The sequence below is a fragment of the Myotis daubentonii genome, chromosome 3 (genome assembly GCF_963259705.1).
Source record: "Myotis daubentonii chromosome 3, mMyoDau2.1, whole genome shotgun sequence".
NCBI classification, from domain to species: Eukaryota; Metazoa; Chordata; class Mammalia; order Chiroptera; family Vespertilionidae; genus Myotis; species Myotis daubentonii.
This window is the reverse complement of record NC_081842.1, coordinates 42890345-42914700: the sequence shown is the minus strand read 5'-3', so window position 1 is coordinate 42914700 and position 24356 is coordinate 42890345. Positions and strand designations below refer to the sequence as shown.

The 24356-nt window shown below is 44.7% G+C and overlaps 1 protein-coding gene across 1 annotated transcript in view; it reads left to right on the top strand.

Annotated features, from left to right (window-relative positions):
• The window catches only part of ABCC5 (ATP binding cassette subfamily C member 5), an 87665-nt gene that overhangs the window by 26225 nt on the left and 37084 nt on the right, over nucleotides 1-24356 (top strand). Inside the window, exons 3-14 of the mRNA XM_059687181.1 lie at nucleotides 3298-3455; nucleotides 3646-3801; nucleotides 4479-4626; nucleotides 9382-9615; nucleotides 9750-9923; nucleotides 10511-10658; nucleotides 12803-12951; nucleotides 13414-13521; nucleotides 17267-17623; nucleotides 22073-22144; nucleotides 23325-23449; nucleotides 23569-23641. Coding sequence (XP_059543164.1) covers nucleotides 3298-3455; nucleotides 3646-3801; nucleotides 4479-4626; nucleotides 9382-9615; nucleotides 9750-9923; nucleotides 10511-10658; nucleotides 12803-12951; nucleotides 13414-13521; nucleotides 17267-17623; nucleotides 22073-22144; nucleotides 23325-23449; nucleotides 23569-23641 — 1902 coding nt within the window. The remainder of the gene's footprint in view (nucleotides 1-3297; nucleotides 3456-3645; nucleotides 3802-4478; nucleotides 4627-9381; nucleotides 9616-9749; nucleotides 9924-10510; nucleotides 10659-12802; nucleotides 12952-13413; nucleotides 13522-17266; nucleotides 17624-22072; nucleotides 22145-23324; nucleotides 23450-23568; nucleotides 23642-24356) is intronic.

The window sequence follows — 24356 nt, the reverse complement described above, 5'->3', positions numbered from 1 at the left end:
CAAAAATAGATTTGTCCCTGTCGAACACTGGCCTCCCATTTAAATTAATTCGAAGACAGTTTCCTGTGATGCCAGCATTTGTGATAACTATTAATAAATCACAAGGACAAACTCTAGATAGAGTAGGCATATTCCTACCTGAACCCGTTTTTGGACATGGTCAGTTATATGTTGTTTTCTCTCTCAAGTTCAAAGAGCATGTGACGTTAAAGTTAAAGTTGTAAATACTTCATCACAAGGGAAATTAGTCAAGCACTCTGAAAGTGTTTTTACTCTTAATGTGGTATACAAGAAGATATTAGAATAAGTTTAATCAATTTATCAGTCATTGTTTGTATCAGTGTTGTTTTTGTATAATGTTTTTATATCATGTTTTATATCAATGTTTTTATATCATGTCTTTGTTATATCATGTTGTTATTGTTTATTTATTAATAAACTTATTATTTTCATATACATTTTACTAATTTTCTTTCATCTCTGACACTTCTATTATAGAGAAAGGGCAAATAGCAATATTAAAATATTTCTTCTAATTAATTCACTTTCAATGTGCATGAATTCATGCACTGGGCCACTAGTGTCATAATAAAAGCAGATGTCAAGAGAAAGATCTAATAGAATTCTATAATGCCTTCCAAGAGGTAAATATGTTCAATTAAAGTCATATACTCATGGGTTGCTTTTCAGTATTTGGCAGTACTTATCTGTGTGAAAAGACATTTTCAAAGATGAAATTGTAAAATCTTGTCACAAATCAGCATTAACAGAGGATGATTTGTAACCGATTTTGATGAAAAGGAAAACCATTTTAAACTCCAGTTAAGTGGCTGCTTCCCTGTGTTTGTTTCAGTGTATTAGGTAGAGCTGCTATGTCTCCTGGAATTGATAGAGTGGCCTTGTGTAGTAGGTGTCTTGTAGCGCCCAGTGGCTCAGCCTCCCCGTCACCTGAGCTGGGCCCTTTAGGTGGGCTGTATGCACAGTCTTGTTGTAGTTGAGCCTTGATTGCTGTTGGCATCACTGGGAGGAATTGACCTTCAGGCCAATTAACTGTTAGGACCAACTGGGACTACAGTGGGAGAGCTGCTGTGCAGGAGGCACCCCTGTGGAGCAGGAGTTGCTTCAGTGGGGCTTTGATGCTCACTGAGTCTGTCCCCTTGAGTGTGTCACCTGTGGATGTGTACAGTTGTCACCTGGTATGGTCTGAAGCTGTCCACTGGGTGCACTGGCTCTGGAGTCTCCTGGGAGGTATAAAGTCAGCCACTGCCTGAGGCCACCCAGCAGGAGCTACAGAGAGATCAACAGATGGCTGCTATTTGTATTGGGTTGGAAGTGCCCAGGTGAGGCGGGGCTGTGCAGCGAGGCGGGGCTGTGAATCAAGGCAGGCTGGTGCTAGTGCGAGGTCTGAGGCCTCTTATCGATAGGTTTGGAGCATGCTGATGCCAGCTACTGCTTGTTTGAAAGGTTTTAGAAAAGTCTGAAGTCTGAGCCAGGATGTCCATTCATATGCAAAAGCTGCTGCAAACAGCTCGGGTGAGGCTGAAAATTGGATGGGATGGGGTCTCCGGAAAACACCAGGGTGGAGCAAACTGTGGGTCATGCTGATGGAAACTCAGATATGGCTGCCAGTCAGCCCTAGGATGGGAGAGGTCCCAGCACAGGAACAATGATCCCTATGAGCACCCCCATCTGGGAAAAAGGTGCCCCCCAAGTTCCTGCCCCATGCCTTTATTTAGTTCATTATTAGGTACCATAGTCCATACCCACTCAATAAGTGTTCACCTTATGCCTAAGGACTTGGTAGAGTAATTAATTCTTTTCTTTGTGTTGACTCATTTGTCATTGTGTTGTTACTCTCTTGAGATTGATCTGCCTTGCCTTTGACAAAGGAAAAAATGTGCTTCCCTTTTGCCTGGACTGTGTAGTTTCCTGATACTAAGCAGCAGCACCTCGCCTGTGAATTAAAGCTATTGTATTTGAGGAACAATCCACTGAGGCGCCCACGCCTGTGATCCCTCTGCATGAATCCGGCTCTCTCAGTTCAGCTAATATTTGGCATCTGTTCTGTGTGGAAAGGAGTTGGGGTGTAACAATACTTTGTGTAAAGCGCAGTGTGTTAGGTGCTGCAGCCCTTAACTCTCGATTTGGGGAAATATTTGTGATGATGTGAGAAAAGGATGATGTACTTAAAATCCTCTCTTGAGGAAAAATGCTCTGATTCTGCAACAGGAAGGCATGCGCTTTCGTTCCTTTTAGAGAAAATGGGGATAGCTTCTTGGCCACCCTCTTCTGCCACAGTCAGACATTGAACCTCATGCATTTCTGTTCATCCGATTAATTGATATTGATAAGCTTTATAGCAAATATGTATAACTTTGTATTTCAACTCCTGAGACCCTCGGCTTCGTGCTGCAGAAATTTGGGTGTGGAGCTCTTTAGCTGTGCAGCCAGGCGAAAACCCTGTCCTGCTCTCCCTGTTGCTGATAAGAGGGAAGGACAGGAGGCATGTGTACATCTTCTTCCTGCATGGCGGGGCTGCCTACGTGGGGGTGATCTTTAACTTTTTGTCATAGAAAATGAGCAAAAGAATTTGCAGTTATTAGTGAAGTAATTGTCTCTCAGCCCATATTGGGAAATGAAAGATAAAGCATTTTGGTGACAAAAATATAAATTTTAGAATGTACAACACAAAGAGTGAATTCTAATGTAAACTATGGGCTTCAGTTCAGAGTAATTGTGTCAGTATTGGCCCATCAGTAGCACATGAGCCACGCTAATGCAAGAAATGGATGGGAAGGAGAGAGGACAGATGAGAAGGTACATGGGAACCCTGTACTTTCTGCTCAATGTTTCTGAACCTAAAAGTGCTCAGAAAAATAAAATGAAGTCTATTAGTTTAGAACAGCGGTTCTCAACCTGTGAGTTGCGACCCCTGTGGGGGTCGAATGACCCTTTCACAGGGGTCGCCTAAGACCATCGGAAAACACATATATAATTACATATTGTTTTTGTGATTAATCACTATGCTTTAATTATGTTCAATTTGTAACAATGAAATTGGGGGTCACCACAACATGAGGGGGACTGTATTAAAGGGTTGAGGCATTGGGAAGGTTGAGAACCACTGGTTTAGAAGTTTTAGGTGTCTGGTTTTTAATGCTCCTAAACAGGTTCATACCATACAAGATGTTTAACCCACGGACCTTTGGAATGTCTCAGTTGAGATGCATCTGGCTTGCAGTTGGATCTGTTATGTTCCGACGTTGTGATGTCTTCTCTCCCTATCTGCTCACACAGTTGGAATGCCAGGATGCCTTGGAAACCGCAGCCCGAGCTGAGGGCCTTTCCCTGGATGTCTGCACGCGTTCTCAGCTCAGAATCCTGGATGAGGAACATCCCAAGGGGAAGTACCATCATGGCTTAAGTGCTCTGAAGCCCATTCGGACCACCTCCAAGTAAGAGGTTCTCCTGGTGACTTCTCTGTGAAGCACCAAAAGCAGTGCTGAAAATGCGGGCGACGACTAGACCACTTGGGGGGCCCCGTTTCTAGTCCAGAGCTCCGTTTACTAAACAGCGTTATTGTAAGTGCCGGCTGGCCTCTCGGTGTGTGTTGACAGTTTTGTGCTTTGGGTTTCCTCTCCTTAGACACCAGCACCCAGTGGACAATGCTGGGCTCTTCTCCTGTATGACTTTTTCCTGGCTTTCTCCCCTGGCCCGCCTGGCCCACAAGAAGGGAGAGCTCTCCATGGAGAACGTGTGGTCTTTGTCCAAGTACGAGTCTTCTGATGTGAACTGCAGAAGGTAGGCGTCTCTGGTCCACCCTGGTGTCCCACGTACTGGATGCGTAGGGCCTGAGCTAGGGGTGTGGGTTCAGCAGTGTGAAGTCCTCAGCTCTGTCCTTTTAAGATCGGGGCTAGTGGGTGGAGGGAGGGCAGCTGGGATGACTTTCTCTTTGCTCTTCTGCTTTATCTCCTACTTGACCTTTAATCCTGTTTTAACCACGGGCTTTCTCTCTCTCTCTCAGCCCCGCTTCTCTTCCTGAGTCTACAGGGAGATTATGTTGCTGCCTTGTGACAGAATACATTTTTATGGTAGCTGATTGTCATGATTAAAATCTAGTTTACAACTCTACATCTTACCACAGGATCCTTCAGAAAGCGTTAGGGATCCTTGAGAAAGGAAGTTCTTACCCACAAACAAAGGCTGTGCAGGGATAATCTTTCTGGGTGGAAGGAAAGACTTTTGTTCTCATCTGTATTTTCTGTATCCTGAGAGGCTCCCTGTGCAGGGTAAAAATATAGGCACCCAGGGAGGGTATTTTTTTTTTCCAGAAGGTGAAGGCTAGGTGCATAATTTGAAAGGAAAGACTCTTGTGAGTGGTGTCAAAGCCTGGAGACAAAAAGTGATGGCAGGAGGGAAGCGAGGGTGTGCATGTTCCCTGGGGAGATGTGTAACGGAGGACATGTGCCCTTGTTAAGACTAGAGAGACTGTGGCAAGAAGAGCTGAATGAAGTTGGGCCAGAAGCTGCCTCCCTCCGAAGGGTTGTGTGGATCTTCTGCCGCACCAGGCTCATCCTCTCCATCGTGTGCCTGATGATCACGCAGCTGGCTGGCTTCAGTGGACCAGTAAGTTCTAACCATCCTTTCCGACAGTGCCCAGGGGCCCGGCCATGGCCAGCTCTAACACTCTTGTTCTGTTGCAGGGGTTGTGCTCACCTTTGGGCTAGTTAGCAGCCTTAGAGATGCCTCCAGTTCTAAGGAAAGGGAACAATTGCTTTTGGAGTGAGTGGCTTGTCAGCAGCTGGAAGGATGTGGGGACCGAGTTGCCAGATAAGAAACAGAACTGGCTTGCTGTCCTGGGGCGGAGGGGAAACTGAATGAGTCTGGCTCCGCAGAGAACTGTGCTGCTTTGCTGTGTGTCGACATGAAATGACAGTCTTGGTTTGGGAAGGTGTGTCTCTCAGTGCCCTGTGTGGGCGAGAGCAGCCTGGTGTGGCATAGGCTGTTGAGCTAGTGCCGGTAACGCACCAAACACCTGCAGGCAGAGTTGTCACATGTTTGGTGGTTCCGTAGCAAATGAGTCCTGAAGAAACTAGGGGACTGTGGAGGATTTTAGAGTGTAACCTGGAGTCCATTCTCAGTTTGGTCTATATTGTAAACTGTGGCAAATGTTGGGGTGGCAACTGTGGTATTTTCCTGGTGTATACTGAAGCAGAGTAGGTAAGAGTGATGTTCACCTGTCTTCTGAACACCTGTTTCTTACACCTGCTGTGCTGCCTTACACTTGAGCCTTTGATTAAATCTATTCTCTACATATTTGCCTTGAGGCATCGGAGCAGTAGTGCTACTATACTGTGCATTTTCCGTGTGTGGGTAAGCTGGAGGTTCATGGGTTGGGTAAGTATGTGCCTAAGATGCATGGTGATTAGGTAAAGCTAATTTACAGTTTTTCTGCTTTTTAAAAAAAATGTTTGATGCCTTTTAAAAAAAAGTTTTGACCTCTTTTCTGAAGCAAAAAACACTACTTTCCTGGTATTGGGTTTCTCCGTTTATTGACCAACTAACACATTTTTGTGTAGGTTTTAAGTAAGAGGGACTCTGTAACTGATTATTATGTTATTGACCAGAATGGCAAACGTTTTCGTAGGGCCAGCTTCCCCCAAGAAGAGCTTCTGTCATTGTTTCACTACAGGGCTGGTGGCTGCTCTGATCCTTCATAGAATTCTTTCAACTGGGTAGCACGCTCTTCAGGCTTTATTGATTACATTTGGCCAATGCAAGAACTTCTTTGGCTCCTCTCACCAAAAACTATTATCCCATAGATGGTTGGGATTTTCACTTTTTACTTGGGAAAAAAATTACCTATGCATATTCACTTTGGGGGCCTACAGTCACTCCCTTGAGCATCTGAGTATTCCTTAATCTTTCTTTTAAAGCACAGCTCACTGAAACACTAATCTTCAGTAAATTCTCCTAGGTGCCAGGGAAAGCTGAGAGAGTCTTCCTAAAATAGGAGAACAGCAGCATGCTTTCCTTCTCTCTACCCTTGGGGAAGAGCACCGTAAGGCCTTTATTCATTCATGGGATTCATCCTAGAACAGTTGAGAAAGCAATGGTCCTGACCACAGTCTCTCCCATTGACAAAAAGATTTAAAATTGTAAACAATGCAAACTTCTTTTTTTTGGAGCTCCAATTCTAATAACTTTCTTTTCAATTGGAAATTGAAGAAACAGGCTGGCTTTGAGATTAGTACCAACCAGGCTTAAATCCTTTTGAGGAACATTGGTTTTAGATTTTTGCACATTTGCTAATATGGCACAACTTTCAAACTGAATTAGTCTGTTCTTACAGAAATCTACATAAGAGCCCCCCCCCGCCCCCAATATGGCATATTTCTTATCTCCCCTCAGGCCTCACTGACCCTTGATGGCCATATGCAGAGCAGGTGAAACACAATCAAGTTATTGCGTTTTGTTTTTAAACTGCTGGCCAGCCAGGGCTGGACATCTGTGATCAAGATGATCCAAGGATTCAGTGATGCCAGTGGACCAGCACTCTGTGCAGGGTGTATCCAAAAGGGTCGCCATAACATTAATGGAATACCAGAATCTATGAGGATATGGTCCCCACCTAAGATGAGGGGCCAACTGGCTGAATTTACAGAGCTGATTTGTGTGGCCTTCTTGGATTAAGAGTTTAAAAGACCAGGCCTGACCTATGATGCGTGTGTAAAGAATTAGCATCCTCCCTGTAGATCTGCAAGAGAAGGGTACCTCCTGCAGAGCTATCTCTTGGTGAATGCTAACTCAGCTCAAGGGCCTTTTGGGGAAAGGACAGTGAAAAGCCTCTAGAGAGGTAAGTTTTCCACCCTTCCGACCTCTCTCCAGCTGCAGCTTGCTTGGTGCTGTCAGAATCTGGATTTGGGGGGAGTCTCTCTGTAGTGGAACCAGTGACAGAAGCTGTTCTTTAGAATTTTCAGGATTGGCTGTATTCTGCGGTCAGAATGAGAGAGTCAAGCTGGGCAGAATCTCTCGCCAAGAGTTCAGGTAAGGTAATGTTTATTCACTGGGAATGTTTTCCACAGCCAGACAGCTATGCTGACAATCTCACATTTTCTCCCAGTTTGTTTAAATTTACATGATAAATTTGTAACTCTTTTTAAACATAATTTTGGTTGGATTTGCCATGAAAAACTTTTTTTTTTCTTTACCCCGTACAAAATGGTTTGAAATGTAATTGTTTTTTAAAAACCGTATTGTTGGAAATGCTTTAATCTGCTCTGCTGTTTCCTCTCCTCCCCTCCCCCTTTGAAAGCTTTGCATAGTGTAAGCATTCATTATGTCTCTTACCTTCCCTGGCTCCTCCGTGTGGGAGGTAGTAACGCTATTACCGGTGCTGAGCATGGCACTCTAAAGGTATGGGAAAGAAAGAACCCCAAACTGCAACCTGCTGTCTTTTCACGCCTTCCTTTGGAGACTGTTCCTTCGGGTGCCGAGGTGTATGAGAAAATGCTTTACTGCATCGCCATCTTGCTGAGTTGCTTCACGTGCGGAAAATGGGGTTCTGACCCTGCCACTCAGCGACTCAGTTCCACATTTTGGATTGCATACTGGAAAAGAAGCGAATCTTCTTGCTAGTAAACCAGCAAACCAGCTGTATGCAGTGGTGACCCACACAATGGATCTAAACCTAAAAATGAGGGAGGGGAAGGGTGGAATACGATAGTTCTTGCAATCTGAAATCTCCTACTTATTAAATCAGGCTATTTACTGAGACTTGACGTAAATCTGATTGGTGGGGGATCTCTTAGGATCTAGTGGGCATCTGGTATTATTTTCCTCTCAGGAAAAATGAGAAATGCCAATTAACCCAGAGAGAGCCTGGGTTCTGGGACAAGCGTTAGCGTCTCAGGACAGTGGTGCCTGGCCTCCATTTTTGTCTGTCGTTCAGAGCTGGTTTCCAGCTAGAGCCCCCTTCGCTGGAAGGATCTGGGGTAGGTGGGTGGATGGGTTTCTTGTTAAATTTTTTTTTCGTCCTTCTGGGTGGGGGATTGGTTTGGCTTTCTTTTGCTGTGGCTTTGTTTTGTTTCATTTTGGGCAAGATCAATTTTAGCTGCAAGGATCTGAAAAGACTGAAGGATGCCACCCGTTTTTCCTTGAGGCCTAGATTTTGTATTCTGTCCTGAGCAGAAGTCATTCCTCATAGCCTAGCGAACCAATAGTGTCAGCGATTTTAAGGAGAGTTGCCTCTTTGGGGAGGTTGGGGCTTTGTTTTGTTTTAATTCTCTTTCCTTAGCAGCAAGGTCTTTATTCCTGGAGAATCTACTCCATTGCAGACTCCCTGCAGCGTCAGGAGCACTGGTCGATTAAGTGCTGTCAGCTTGATGTTCTACTCCGGACTCTGGAAACAGATAATGGTTCTATTCTGTATTTCCACCGTGTGTGGCTAAAACAGCGGCCAGTGGCCAGATGACCTGTTAGATGGCTAGCCTTGTATACCTCGACTCTGTATGTTCCCATGTATGTTACCGCAATGCTCCTGTTGTACAGTGTCTGTGAGATGCTCTTTGAAGATGGTACTTTTTTTTTTTTCCTTTTTCAATAAAAGTACATTACCTCCCACTTCCTGGTATTTAATCCTGTTGCTGAATGTGCCTTGTGTGAGTGTGTGCTCCGGCGTTGCAGGACCTCAGAGCTGGAGGTGGCACTCGGTGGTCCTTGGGGGCTGGCTGCCTTCCTCACTGCAGGTGGTGTTAGACATGTGCTACCTGAGGTAACATGTTTTTGTTTTCGGGAGGGAGCTGGGAGCGGGGAGGGCCCGCGGGAGGGTCTCTGGATTTGTGAAAAGTCTGCTTTGTTTGCTCCCTTCTGTGCTATTAAACTGCGGATGTTTATTTTCAGGAATGTTTTGCAAATGCACTTCTCACTCTTCCCCAGTCCAACTGTAGGTACACTGTTCCTTTTTATCAAATAAGCACGTTTGAAACGATTCCCCCCCAAAAAGGTCTTCATTTCATTTAAAGAAATGTATCAATGTGTGGAGCTGCTGGAATAAGGTCAAATATATACTTTTTAATGACTATGTGTTCAGAATTAATTTCAGCTCATGGACAGGTTTATGTTACATTAGAAAGAGTAACAGTTGTGGTGCTGTCCTTAAGGAAGAGCTTTTCAAATTAGAACTCCCTCCTGCAAGACGCCCTGAGGAAATTACTGCAGGCAGGCGCCAGTGACGTCTGGGCCTCCGAGGAGGTGTTTCCCTGCCTCTACGCTGGCCACTGAACAGTGGAGCGGCCTCCTCTTTCTAACTTAACATAAAGCTGTGGCGTGGTGTGTGGGTGCTGTGCAGGTGCTGACAGTGGCGTGTGTTTCTCCCTGTAGGCCTTCATGGTGAAACACCTCTTGGAGTACTCCCAGGGCACAGACTCTAACCTCCAGTACAGCTTGCTATTAGTCCTGGGCCTCCTCCTGACAGAAATCGTGCGCTCCTGGTCCCTTGCAATGACTTGGGCATTGAATTACCGAACTGCTGTCCGCTTGCGGGGGGCCATCCTCACCATGGCGTTTAAGAAGATCCTGAAGTTGAAGAGCATTAAGGAGAAGTCCGTGGGGGAGGTGAGTAAGGGTTCTTGGCTTCAGGGCAGAGAGAAAGCTCCCTGCTTGAGCTTTTCGTTCCTTTAGGTCCCCACTTTGTCCTGTAACCTCCTCCTGAGACCAGAGGGCCACTCACTGCTCTCCATGTCTCCTAGCTCATCAACCTGTGCTCCAACGACGGGCAGAGGATGTTTGAGGCCGCCGCCGTGGGCAGCCTGCTGGCCGGAGGACCCATTGTCGCCATATTGGGCATGATTTATAATGTAATTATTCTGGGACCAACAGGCTTCCTGGGATCAGCTGTTTTTATCCTCTTTTATCCAGCAATGGTGAGTAAGCCTCCTTGCTGTATTTTGGCAGCGTCTTGTTAGATAAGTTACTTCCATTGGGTTATGTTTAGTAGGCACCACTGAAGTTCCACATCTCTTACTGGAAATTTCCTCAAAGCTGTTCCTACGTTGGAAAATTTTAGGAGGAGCTAGAGGCAGTGCTCAGTCCACACAGGCAGAATCTGGACTTTGAATAGGAGCCTCATTAGCAGTGGCTCCTAATGAGATTTTAAAGAGAGAATTTGAGTGAAGCGGAAAACCAGCAGGTGAACCCCGCCCCCAGGTAACACAAGAGTGTTTGAGTCACTCCGTCTCATGTTGGCACTGATAGGGTCCTCCTTCCGTTTGGCAGCACTCAATATCTGTGATTACTGTGAGAACAAATATTTGTCTTAGCTTCTTTACAAAGGGATAAGACTTAAATATTTGATTCTAATTTAAAGGGCCACTTTTATTAAAGATAGTATAACTACATGACCCTCATTTTATTTATAATAATCTTAAGCAGATTTATTCCCCAGAGAGACTAGACAGCTCTTAAATTGGATAAGCTCTGATTTTGGAATAACATCTCTTTTTTCTTTCAGATGTTTGTGTCTCGGATCACTGCATATTTCAGGAGAAAATGTGTAACAACTACAGATGATCGTGTTCAGAAAATGAGTGAAGTCCTCACCTACATTAAATTTATTAAAATGTATGCCTGGGTCAAGGCATTTTCTCAAAGTGTTCAAAGTGAGTTTACAGACTTTATATGTGCATGTGGTAGGAAGAATCCGGTTTCTCTGCTTCCAGATCACTTTAGCTACTAGGAACCTTAAAGTCATAGGATCACAGTAACTTAAGTTCTTATAATACTTTATGAACTTACACTGATAGGGTTCTTGGCAACTTGTACCCATGACTTCATCTCACCAATGAGGAAGTTGAGACCTGAAAAACTACGATTTCCCCCCACCCATGAGGTAATTCAGCTAGTTATATGTATTTCATTCAGTTTCAAAGATCCCCGTCTATACTCTCATCCTGCCTGTAATTTTCGGGTCGGGTCATGGGCACATCACAGAAAACAGTATCCAGTGGCTGCTGAGAGCTCCGCCTCTGCCCTCTGCGCTCTGTGGGTGCATGTGCACCAGAGGTAGTTAGGCATGAGATCCCGGGGAAAGGGGTGCTGGGCGAGAGGTCAAGACGGCTGGACCCAGCTCTGTCACTTACTCATGGGGTTTCTGGCCTTTTGTTTGATCTTTATCTTTTCAAGCAATTAATTTATGTCGAGTCAAGGTTCTCAGTGCCTGGCCCTACCATGATCCGTAAATTCACTGCAGCCATAAACATGTTATCTGTTAAGCCACAAAGCTTGGAGGAATAATTAGCATAGACTGGGCATTCAAAGAGATCTCAACAAAAGTTGGAACGATGGGCCTTTAAAAAAGGTGAAATTCAAGAGGGATATATTTAAAGACACTTTAGAGTTTAAAAAAAGAAGATATAGTTACACATAAACTTAATTTAAATATAACAGCTTTGTTAATTTACCATAACCTCAGGGTGAGCTAACCTGAAGACACTACAGCTAAAAAGTTAAATGCAGTTTTAGGTTGGATAGAAGTACAGTGTTCAGATCGAGGAGGCTGTTTAATTTTCACTGCTTGGTTTGTTGGTTAAACCTTCAGGAACCTTATGTCCAGTTCCTAAGCTTTTTATGTGAGCAGCCATCAGAGCAGGACTACTCGGAAGTGTGCAGCATTGGATTAAGCTGCTTCATTAAGTAGTGACTTTGTTGCCCTTAAAATGGAACAGATGGATGCTAAGTGGACATCTGCCAAGCATGCTGTTAGCAGGGTGACTGCTGATGGGCCCTCTGACTCTCAGGTCTATCGTTTTATAATCTTTCTGATATTCCACTCACCCTTCAGCCCCTGACTTTGGTATCTTTATCTGTGTGTGTTGGCTTGAAGAGAGCATTCTTGCTCATTATAGATTTGGACAAGGTGTATGATACATATTAAAGCAATGAGTTCGATTTTTTTTTTTTAGTATGACTAATTTGCTAGCTGATGGTAGTTCTCAATATGGCTAATTTGCTAGCTGAAGGTAGTTAGTTTCCAATATCGTAAGCAGTGGTCATACCTTTCAGGTCAGTGCATAGCATCTCAAAAGAATTTCTTTAAGTTTAAAAATTTGTTTAAAAATACCTCACCACTTTATTATCATACTTCCTGTGTCACAGTCTCCGTACTCTGGGGTTGCCCTGTGAGTAAGGGTATCAAGTTTTGCAAATATTTAAGAGAACCATTCTGCCTACAAAAGTTGTATTCCACTCATCCTGCTTTTTTGTGTGGAAGTCTCTATCCCAGTGTCAGCTTACAGTAGGTTCTCTAGCAAATCTTAGTTCCTTTTCGTCCTGCCTCACTCCCCTCCCCTCCCCTTAAAAAAAAATCTTAGTTCCTTTTCATTCTCCATTACTACTGTACTGTCTTTTCTGTAAGTGCCAAGACAAGAAATAAACAACAGCCAGGTCAGCAAGCAAAACTGCCAATTGCAGATACAATTGATGTGTTTATATTTATAACAGAAGGAATTTGCAAGGAGAATCAGACTTGGGCAGAAGATGATCATTGTGATAATATATAGTGCTGTTTGTTGTCAGATTTATTCCTGTGATTTGATCCATTTCAAACCTCAGGCTTGTGTGCCAGCGTTAATGATAGGAATCGGTAGGCCTAGTGACCTAGTCTTTGCATTGCAGGTGTTAGCGGGTTGTTTTAAATCTTGTGTGAGGCTGAAGACCTCCCATGTCTTTTTTGGTGGCAGAGGAGCAATACTGCAGGGTTTTTTTTACCTTGCCTTTTAGAGATTGGCTTCCTTTTTGTTCTTAGAAATCCGAGAGGAGGAGCGGCGGATATTGGAAAAAGCCGGGTACTTTCAGAGCATCACCGTTGGTGTGGCTCCCATCGTGATGGTGATCGCCAGCGTGGTAACATTCTCTGTTCACCTGACTCTTGGCTTCGATCTCACAGCAGCTCAGGTCAGTGAGCCCTCGGGGCTTGGGGAAATTTAGAAATACCACACAGAAATGCTCTGATCCTCTTGTTTCTGGATTTGGGAGTTCCCCCAATAATCAGAAGGCATTTTTTTCATTTGTGTGATTAAACCGAGAAGTGGAAGAGTGAAGATTCAGCTGTAATACACAAAGAATGGATGGGCTGTGTTTCGTCAACTCAACTTTGGGTTTAATTCTGAAAATACAGATCACTCTGTGGTTCAGATTTACTGAGAATTCTAATTGAAGGTCTCATAAAAACTCTACCTTTAAGAAAGGTGTCTGTCTCATACCAGAATTTGACAGTCAAGCTGCAGCCTTGCTTAACTTGAAGGGAAATTGATGGTGTCTTGTGATTTGGGTTGCATGAAGGGAAATTGATGGTGTCTTGTGATTTTGGTGGCATAGCCTAGTATGGCTCAGTTTCTGCTCTTTTCCTCTCTTCAGGCTTTCACAGTGGTGACTGTCTTCAATTCCATGACTTTTGCTTTGAAAGTAACTCCGTTCTCAGTAAAATCCCTCTCAGAAGCATCAGTTGCTGTCGACAGGTTTAAGGTAAGTGGCTCCCTCTCCTCCTTCGCGTCAGGAGCCGTCCCTGGCAAGACTAATTACCTTTATTCCAGTGGGTCATACAGGCTCACTGCCCTTGGCTTTTGTTCACCTTCAGCCTTTTGGCAAGTTGGTAAGAAAGGGGCCATGGGGTGGGGGGCTGGGGGCGGGGGCGCGGGGAGAAAGGAGCCAGTGGAGAAGGCTGACTTACAGGGTGGAACTCGTTCCCTTTTCAGATAAACGAGTTTGTACCTTGTGTAGATGGCCCACCTAGGTCTGGGTTCCCAGGGTTTCAGTGCTTCTCTTCAGAGTAGTCCCTTCGGCCTGGACCTGACATGGATATGTGTCATAACTTACTGGGCCTTTCAGTGATTCAGACCTAGAGGATCAGAGCTGTCAGGAGTCTCAGCTTTTTCTTACCTTGACCTACCATTTACCTCTACCAAAGTGCTTCATTTTGATTGGTCAATATGCTAAGCCCTTTTAAAAAAATAATATATTATATATAATATATATATATTATGTAATATATATATTATTGATTTGGGAGAGGGGAAGAGAGAGAAACATTAATGATGAGAGAGAATCATTGATCGGCTACCTCATGCACGCCCCCTACTGGGGATCGAGTCAGCAACCCAGGCATGTGCCCTTGACCAGAATTGAACCTGGGACCCTTCGGTCTGCGGGCCGATGCTCTATCCACTGAACTAAACCGGCTAGGGCATGCTAAGCCCTTTTTGATACTTTCCTGTTCCTGGCCTGTGGTTGCCACTCATGATGCAGGGACTCCAGTGACATGAGAGTCATAAAACTAGATCATGTTGAGAAATGCAGAAGTACCAGGGTTTTTCTGGTTCGTTGATCATGCCTTTTGACATTTTTTGTGTGCCTCCAGAATAATGCAAGAGGGAGGTATATTGGGGAGGGTGGGGGGAGGTAGATGTTTGAAAGTGGGTAATACTTTAAAAAAAGGAAAAGGAACAGCACTGGTATGGGCGGGGATTCCCGGACAAAGCCACTGCCAAAAGCAGCTCTTGCATTCCTGCAGCAAAACAAGTGGCATTCGTGGCTAGAAGGCGTGAAGCTCAGGCGTTCGAGGGGTTAATATCATCACCTTAGATGTTCAGGAGAAAACAAATTGGGTTTACCTTTTAAGAAAAATGAATCAGAGCTTCCCAAATGACATTCTACTCATTTATGGATAACTAGGTGAATTTTGTTTAAGAGTGCACCCCAAACAGGGGGCGAGGGTGAGTGCAGGATTGGGGGGATGAGGGGACATTGGGGGGATAAGGACACATTTGTAATATCTTATTCAATAAAGAGAAAAAATATTTTTTAAAAAAAAGAATGCACCCCAGCCCCTGCCCTCCCTCCCCCCAGCCTGCCTGCTAGAAGGCTAAGAGCCAGAGCCATCTAAAGAGAAATGGTCTAATTGTAACTAGAGCTTTATTTTGCTGAAACGACAATATTCAGTCATGGAAGAAAGCAAATGATTCAGCTATCAATGTGTCCCACGTCCTTGTTAGTGAATGGGTTTGGAGGCATTTTGGATGAAGACGTAGGAGTTCGTGGTATAGATTTGTTCGCTCCTTGTTTCTCGAGAGCCCTCTTCACTTATTAGCGAGGACTTGTATTAGCAGGTGGCTTTTCTCATAGCTCTTTCCTCTATCCAGGAAGCTTCAGAGTTAATAAAGGAAGCACAATCAGCCACAGCTCTGTTATATTCCCCATGAGTCTTCAGTCCCTTTCTATCTTATTCCTCTTGCAGTTTCCTCCTTTCTAACCTCCCTCTCCCACTCCCCTCCTCCACTATTCCCTCTCCCTCCCCCTTCTCCTCCTTCTAGGATGATAACCTGTAGAAAGGTAATGAGAAGCCATCTTGTGACTGTCCTGATAAGATTGTCCCCAGTATAGGGTTGCCAGCTTTAGCAAACAAAAACACGGGACATCCATTTAATAATTGCACGAGACATACTTAACACTGAAAAATTATTCCTTGTTTACCTGGAATCAGAATTTAACTTGGCATCCTGTATGTTACCTGGCAACCCTACGAGTAGTCCCTTCTTCTGCTTAACGGATACATTCTGATTTGATTCTTCTGGTCAATAAGAGGAGTATTTTGATGGTTAGTGTCCTGTGGTAAAGTTGAGGTTCATGGTTTCTGTACCTCGAAGATTCTGTTGTCCTGGCAAGTGCAAATCCAAGTAGATATAAATTCAAGTGTTGCGACTCAGCACCTCATGGCAGAGTGGCCCGAAGCTGAAATCCTCCTGGGAGGAGTGCGGGGCGGCAGGGAGCCTGTGGGAAGGGACCGTGGGGAAGGAGCATGTTTCTAAATTACCCACTGGGGTTTAAGAGGTCCTTTAGGAACTGTCCAGGGGAGAGAGATGATGGAACATATGGTTTACTGTGTGAAGGCGGTGACAACATTTAACAACTTATTCTTAGCTCAGTCTTCTAGGAAGGCTGTGACCAAATGAAACCAACAGCTGTGTTCAGAGACGAAACCTGAGGTGACGACGTGTGAAGATCAGCTAGGAGACTTAGAACCGTGCCACTTCTGGGAAGATTAGGGAATAGGAATAAGTAGGAGATGTGGCAATTTAAGGGAGGAAAGGAGCAGGCTCGGAAGTTTCGGATCCAACAAAAAGCTTGGGAAGGGGATCGTGTGGTGCATTTAATGGCAGGGGGTTCTCAGTAACTGTGTGGAGAGGAGAGTTCTGGCCCTAAAAAGTCATCTTTTCTCTAAAAAAATAAATAAATGCATAAATAAATACATAAAGTAAAGACTTTCTAATGTTGTTTTTACATTTTTTTACTTAAAAAAGATTTTTTAAAAAATCATCCCAGCTGGGATACCATTCTGTAGAGAAGACCACTGGTTGAAGAGAGTTGTCAGAAGTGGGTTCAGAGTCAGGGACACATCGAAGTCCTGGGCTGAGATTGATTTTGGTCAGTGTTTCAGATCTGATTTCAGAGTGTTCCAGTTTTCTTCCCCTAACAGAACTCAGTGGGACTCAGGGGATGTGTGGGGAAAGTTGTGTTCTCTTCCCAAGGATGTTTCTGAGGGAAATAACCTTCACTTCCACGCAAGTCCCTACCTTTGGTGGTTTGGTTTCCACAAGTTCCAAGGCAGAATTCTGAAGACCTGGGACTTATTGGCAAGAAGGAGTACTCTACTGTCAGTAGTGCTTTAGGCTCTCCTTTCTGACCTCAGCGAGTGAGGCCTCGGCACTGTCTCAGCTCAGCCTCTCCCCTAAGACATGTGCCATGTTGTGGGTGAGGGAAGCACACAGGCTTTGAGGTTCTACAGGGGTGGTCTGGAAGGGAAGCAGTGATGAGGGTCTGTGTAGGGAGCAACACGCCCTGTGGTTTTTCTGCTTGCATTTTCCCACTGCTACTCAGCAACTCGTGGGTGAGAACAAGGGCTGGCATATGGGCTAGTTAAATGCCCTTTGGTCACATAGACTGGTAGAAAGCGAAGAACTAGTTTGGCATGTAATTGGTAGTGTAGAGTGTTGGGCCATTGACAAGGTCCTGTTCCTCCTGAGGGTGTCCCCACACCCCCGTGACCTCCCGCTGGGCCTGAGGCAGGGCTACACTAATGAGCTACCTTTTGCCCTTCAGCTTTCTTCCACTGTATAGCCTGATGTGTTTTGCTACGTGAGTGTACGCCCTAGGCTTGTCTCCCTGGTCTTGATCCAGTGTCTCATCTTTGCACCTCTCTCACAACTCCTATCAGAGTTTGTTTCTGATGGAAGAGGTTCACATGATAAAGAAAAACCCAGCCAGTCCTCACATCAAGATAGAGATGAAAAATGCCACCTTGGCATGGGACTCCTCCCACTCCAGTATCCAGAACTCACCCAAGCTGACCCCCAAAACGAAAAAAGACAAGAGGGCTGCCAGGGCCAAGAAAGAGAAGGCGAGGCAGCTGGAGCGCACCGAGCATCAGGAGGCGCTGGCGGAGCAGAAGGGCCACCTCCTCCTGGACAGCGACGAGCGGCCCAGTCCCGAGGAGGAAGAGGGCAAGCCTGTCCACCTGGGGAGCCTCCGCCTACAGAGGACGCTGTACAGCATCGACCTGGAAATCGAAGAGGTAACCGCCGGGCCTCCCCCGGCCCTGTCCGCCTCCCAGGTGTCCACTGTGGCACGAGCAGGCAGCTGCCGTTCCTTTTAGCAAAGTTCTGTTTTGTGGCTGGGAGTGGTTTTGAATCAATGAGCAATTCTAGCCAGCTCCGCCTCCAAGAGGAATATTTCAGTATTTAACAATAGAAATGAATAACAACTAGTCTCATGAGATACTCATTTTATAAGCAAGGAAATGAAACATTCAAGTGGGTTTTCCAAGATTTTGCCCTGAGTAGGTTTCTGGTGATTGTAGTTGTATGTGAGCTGTAATCATTAGTTCTGGTTATTATAGCTCTGTGTAAGCTTCTCATTACCCATAAGCCGTTCACAACACAGAACCTGGAACATAACAGGAATTCTCAGTGTTGTTATTATTATTGACAATTCGGTTATAATTGTTTATTTTTAACGCAAGTAAAGGATCGTTGTGGTGTATGGTCTCACAGCCCAGGCACACAGGACTGGCGTCTCTCAGAGGCCCTCCTTTAGAGAGTGGCTGGAACAGACAGTCCTGGTTCAAGGCGTTTAAAGCACAGAATATGACTGGGAGTCAGAACCATGTTGAGGTTATTTCATACACAGGGTCCCGGATGTAAGTATACATTCACTCATTTAGCAGCCATTTTTTCATGACCAACTCTGCCGGCACTATTGCAGGGCTGGGGTCTAGCAGGGAAAATCCAAACAGTCAGACACCTCTGCCCTCCTGGAGCTTACATTCTAGTGGCAAAGACAGCAAACAAGTGGGGAATGTGTTCCAAGAACCTGTAAATTCCTGAGCCCACGTATAGTGCTGAATCCTGGTAATTTTTTCCTGTACGTACATACCTATGGTAACGTTTAGTTTATAAATTAGGCACAGTAAGAGACTAACAATAATAACTAATTAGAGCAGTTATGCACTGTACTCTAATAAAAGGTAAGTGAATTAGGTGGGTCTCTCTCCAGTAATTTTTCTATTTTTCACCCCAAACCTATTCTGGAATCTATGTAACCATCCCTTACTTGTAGGAAATGGCTTGGTGTCCCTTGTTTCAGGGATCCCTTGCTGAAGGCTTCATGTGGCTCAGTGCTTTTTGGTGCAACACTTTGCCATTCAGAATATGTTTTCTGTTCATGTCTTCCATCCACAACTTTAATGCCTCTTCCATCTTAACTAAGCACTTATCATGCACTTGTGGCCACAACTTTTACAGCTTACGGTGGGACAGCAAAACTAGCATGAATTTCTTTTTCCTTATTCAGTTTCAAGGATGGAAGATTTGCTCTTACTGTAGATTTTAGTAACCTCTGCATATGATTTTTCCTTATTAGGTTGAGAATTTTTGCCTTTTCACTTACAAAAAGCACTTATTTTACAGCTGCTCTTAACATATCTAAGTTGCCAGCACCACTACGCTTGCACTTTTTAAGTAAAATAAGAGAACACAAGCACTTTGATATGGAAAGAGACATGAAAAGAGTTGAATTGACTAATGAACAGGGAGTGTATACAGAGTAGATCTCAGCAAAGGAATGACTCGTGTCCAGGGCAAGACAGAGCAGGACTGCATGAGATTTCATTACACTAGTCAGAGCGCCACACTGTTTAAAACTTATGAATTGTTTATTTCTGGAATTTTCCATTTCATACTTTTGGACCACAGTTAACTGCAAGGAACTGAAACCACAGAAAGTGAAACCATGGGTAGGGGAGAACACTATATTGTACGTCAAAGGGTGATAAGGGCCGTGAAGAAGAGGCGGTAGAGAGTGCTGGGACAGGGAGCAGGTGGTTGCAATGTAAATAGGTTGCCTGAGGGAAAAGCTTCCTTTAAAAAGTAATATTTGAGGAAAGACCTGTGGGGGTGAAGGAATGAGCCATGTGAATATCTGGGGGAGAAGAGCATTCCAGGCAGAAGGACAAAACCGCGAAGACCCTGAGGCCTATTACGGGAGCAGAGCAAGCAAAGCAGAGAGTAGTAGATGCCCAGGGCAGACAGGGAGCTAGGTGCAGAGCCTCCTGTAACGACTTCGGCTTTACTGAGTAGGAAGAGAAGCCACTGAGGGTTTGGAGCAGAAAAATATGTGACCTGACTTATATAGGAGAGCAACATTCTAGCTTCTGTATTCAGAAGAGTATGTAGGGAATCAGGAAGGAGGCAAGGAGAACCGTTAACCCGGGAGAACATTAGGGGGCCTTGGACTGAGGGCAGTGGTAAAATAATGTTTACCTACATCACTGGAAGTAGGGAGTGCTGGGTTCCAATGTGTTTATCAAATCAGCAACTAACTAGAAGCACGTCACACAGACCCAGAGCTAGACTGCAGGGAGAATGAAAAGCTCCCAGCTCTTGAAAGCTATGACCAAGAGGGGGAGATGGTCCTAGGTGAGACCACTGGAAACAACTGGTGGTTGTTTGGAGGGCATTGAAGTCACTTAAAAAATGTGTGTGTGTGTGTGTGTGTGTGTGTGTGTGTGTGTGTGTGTAATTATATAAATTGATTTCAGAGAGGGAGAGAGAGATAGAAATATCAATGATGAGAGAGAATCATTGTTTGGCTGCTTCCTGTATGTCCCCTCACTAGGGCTCGAACCTGCAGTCCAGGCATGTGCCTGATTGGGAATTGAACTATGTCCTCCTGGTTCATAGGTTGACACTCAAGCACTGAGCCTTGCTGGCTGGCTCAAGTCACTTTTTTACTTCAGTTAACTCTTAGCAGGCTTCTTATTGAATAGCGATGATCTTGTTTATTGAGGCAGCTCTATCACACTGCTAATCAGCTCTATTCAAGGGTTAGTCCTTATAGTCAATGGATGTCCACTCTCCTACTTTCTATTGATCCTCGTTCTGCCCTTTAGAGCCCACATTCACAGAACTAGACCTCTTTGAAGAGAGACCATAATTCTCCAGACCCCCCCCCTTTAGGGGGAGGAAGGGAACTTAGTGTCCTCTGATGTCTCACTTCACTGTTGATGTCTCTTTTAGTCATCAGTCCATTATCAGAGCAGAGTTTTCTTTGTGGAAATCTAACTGACCTGAGCAGAGATTGAACCTATGATTTGGTCTCCTCGTTACTACCAGGCTATAATCTTTCAAACTCGTGGACCATATCAAAAACTTTGTCCCAGCCCTAACCGGTTTGGCTTAGTGGATAGAGCATTGGCCTGCGGACTCAAGGGTCCCAGGTTCGATTCTGGTCAAGGGCATGTACCTTGGTACCGGGCACATCCCCAATAGGGGGTGTGCAGGAGGCAGCGGATCGATGTTTCTAACTCTCTGTCCCTCTCCCTTTCTCTCTGTAAAAAATCAATAAAATATATTTTTTTAAAAAAAACAAAACAAACTTTGTCCCACATACTTTTATTAAGTACTGGACACTACTTGGTTCTACAAGGATAATTCCTTTCCTCAAGTTGCTCAAAGCCCATTGAGAGAGACAGTATTTAAGCAACAAGGCCAAGATCCAACAATTTTCAAGTGCTGGTGGAGTTGGGATTCAGATCGAGACCCATTTGCCTCCAGAACCCATGGTCTTTCTACCCCACCATTCTTCACTCCTTCCTTTCTGTGAGCCTTCATCCAGTACAAGGTTCTAAACTAACGGCCCTGTGAAATCATCTCTGTTCTTAAGAACTTTTAACACTGCCCATTATTTTGCCTGAGGATATTCAGTTAATCACAGGAGTGGGTTCCCCTTTTATGTGGGATTGGTGGTATAGAGATTCCTCCAATTCTTGGGAATGTTTTGTAGAAAAGTGGGAGCAATAGTAAACAGTTTTTATTGAAAATAATGTATAGTCTGTAGAAAAAAAAATCATAATAAAATAATTTTTTGAGTTCTGTTCTCTCTTCTAAAAACAACAATAAAATAAACAATAAAAAACCATACATTGCTGCCCTAGCTGGTTTGGCTCAGTGGATAGAGCACTGGTCTGCGGACTGGAGGGTCCCAGGTTTGATTCCAGTCAAGGGCACATGCCCGGATTATGGGCTTGATCCCCAGTGGGGGCAGGGAGGGGAGTGCAGGAGGCAGCTAATGAATGATTCCCGCTCATCACTGATGTTTCTATCTCTCTTTCCCCCCTCCCTTCCTCTCTGAAATCAATAAAAATATATTTTAAAAAAAACATAGATTACCAACAAAACAGGAAAGGGGTTGGGTCTTTTTAAAAGTGATATAGGATACCTTAGCATCTTTAATTTTTGCAAAAGCTTACACATCTGTTATCTTAGTGTATCTCCACAGAAACCCTATGAAGTAGATGGCTGACAAGGGAGAAAAAAGTTAAGTGACTTGCTTGGTGATCGGGAAGGCAGCTTCCATATTGATGGACTGTAGTTGATGTGTTTTTCCTCAAAGAAATAGAAAGTTCCTAGAGGTGAGTGGTCAGTAGTCTTTTAATGACCTTCCCTCTCGCTCTGTTTTTTCCCAGGGTAAACTGGTTGGAATCTGTGGCAGTGTGGGAAGTGGAAAAACCTCTCTCATCTCAGCCATTTTAGGCCAGGTAAGATTTTGTTATTGTCCTTGGCATTTTTTTGCTTCTTTCTCTGGACTTTGCTTAGCAAAGGCCTCAGAAAAACTGAATTTATTTCCTGGAGAGGATCAGGAAAGGTAGAAACAAAATGAACCCCTCATCTGCATCTCCCTGCTCCAACCCCATTCCCCACTACATTCCCACCCCTTCACAGCATTGAGTCTGAAGGTAGCTTAGCGATCACCTGTATGTGTACACTGTATAGTACAGTGTTTGAGAGAACAAGCTTTATGTGCAAGGACTGCACAGACTGGTCAATGAAACTTTGTTCCAAGTTATAGCATCCCTCACGCAAGACAAATTGTCAACAATCAGTCCCAAAAGGAACCCTGAAACAAGGTAAAATGGGGAAATCAATTCATATCAATTACCATGACTGAAAACAATTCAAAGTGAACAGGTCACCATGCAGTTTCTTCACGTTGGAGGGAGGGTTCACCATCATTGTATGGATACTCTCTAATACCAGTTGATGTCGAACTGGATTTTCCCCCCTTTGATCCTCATTTTACAGAAGCAGCTGATCTGGCTAATAGCCTGGATTAATTCTGTAGATGAGATGGCCTGCCCTAAAATCGAGGCTGTAAATCCTTACAGCATCCTCCCCAGGGGATTCTGAAAGGGCCTTCCGCTCGTGCTTCCCTTAATTAAAACCATTTGCCTTTACCTTGGCTGCACATTAGAATCCTTTTAAAATCCTGATTTCTGGGCCTCATCCTCCGGAAATTCTGTTTCTTTGTTATGGGGTGGGCCACAACATTAGTAACAAAGAAAGAGAATTTCCGGAGGATGAGGCCCAGAAATCGGGATTTAAAAAAGATTCCCAGGTGATTCTAATGTGCAGCCAAGGTTGAGAACCACTGCTCTAGAAAGAAAGGATGTAAAGTAGCCCATAGGTTGCTGAATGAAGTGTTGGTTCATTCAAGTCATGGGTTGTCTGGGCTCCCATCGCACATAAGCAAGGAGACCTTTGATTTTCTTTGCTGCTGAAGCTCCCTGTGGAACAAAGGTGGGGTCTGGTTTTGGGTCTAAAAAGCAACCAAGGAAACTGCCAAAACTTTCACCTTCATTGTGGAATGTGGGGGGTTCTGTTGGCTTTAGGGGGATGGCTTTGCATTGTGATGCTATTGGATGGTGTCTGTCCCCCTAGATGACACTTGTAGAGGGCAGCATTGCAGTCGGCGGAACCTTCGCTTATGTGGCCCAACAGGCCTGGATCCTCAATGCCACGCTGAGAGACAACATCCTCTTTGGGAAGGAATTTGATGAAGAAAGGCAAGGAATGCTTGGTTTCTGTCATGCTTTCTGTCTAGGCTGAGTGAGATGCAAGGCACCCGAGCCACAGGCTCAACTCCAACCATGTCCCTGACGCTAGGTCTCTTTATCTTCTTCAGATACAACTCAGTGCTGAACAGCTGCTGCCTGCGGCCTGACCTGGCCATTCTCCCCAACAGTGATCTGACTGAGGTACAAGCCTCCTGCTCCCGATGGGGGCGTGGGTGTAGCAGAGAGCATCCTGGGAGATGAGTGGCAGGGCTCTGCTGGAGTCACCTCCCAGGAGTGCATCTGAAATGCGTGGGAGAAAAACCTACACAGATCCACTTTCTCTGGTACTTTATGTTAGGAAAGCATCTATGCCTTGGGGCAGGCATATCAACACTGCCTGTTTTAAGCGTATAAATATTTCATATGTCAGGTGGATTTTATTTTATTTTATTTTTTTAAAATATTTTTTATTGATTCTTTACCGAGAGGAAGGGAGAAGGATAGAGAGTTAGAAACATCGATGAGAGAGAAACATCGATCAGCTGCCTCCTGCACACTCCCCACTGGGGATGTGCCCGCAACCAAGGTACATGCCCTTGACCGGAATCAAACCGGGACCCCTGAGTCAACAGGCCGACGCTTTATCCACTGAGGCAAACCGGTTAGGGCTGTCAGGTGGATTTTAAACAAAATCCCATTTTTGGTTCAGAGTTTGTGTTCTCTGCACTACTCATTTTTAAAACCATGAGTCAAGCATGTGCCCATTGAGCTTCTTCCCTGAACCTCGTTCTGCCAACCTCCTTGCTCAGATGCAGTCTGTAGAGAGCCCTCTCCCACTAGAAAGAAAGAGACCGCTGCACAAATCCCTTTCTTTGGTTCTCTGCCCTGGAGCAGTTTCCAGAGCTGTGTCTTTGGA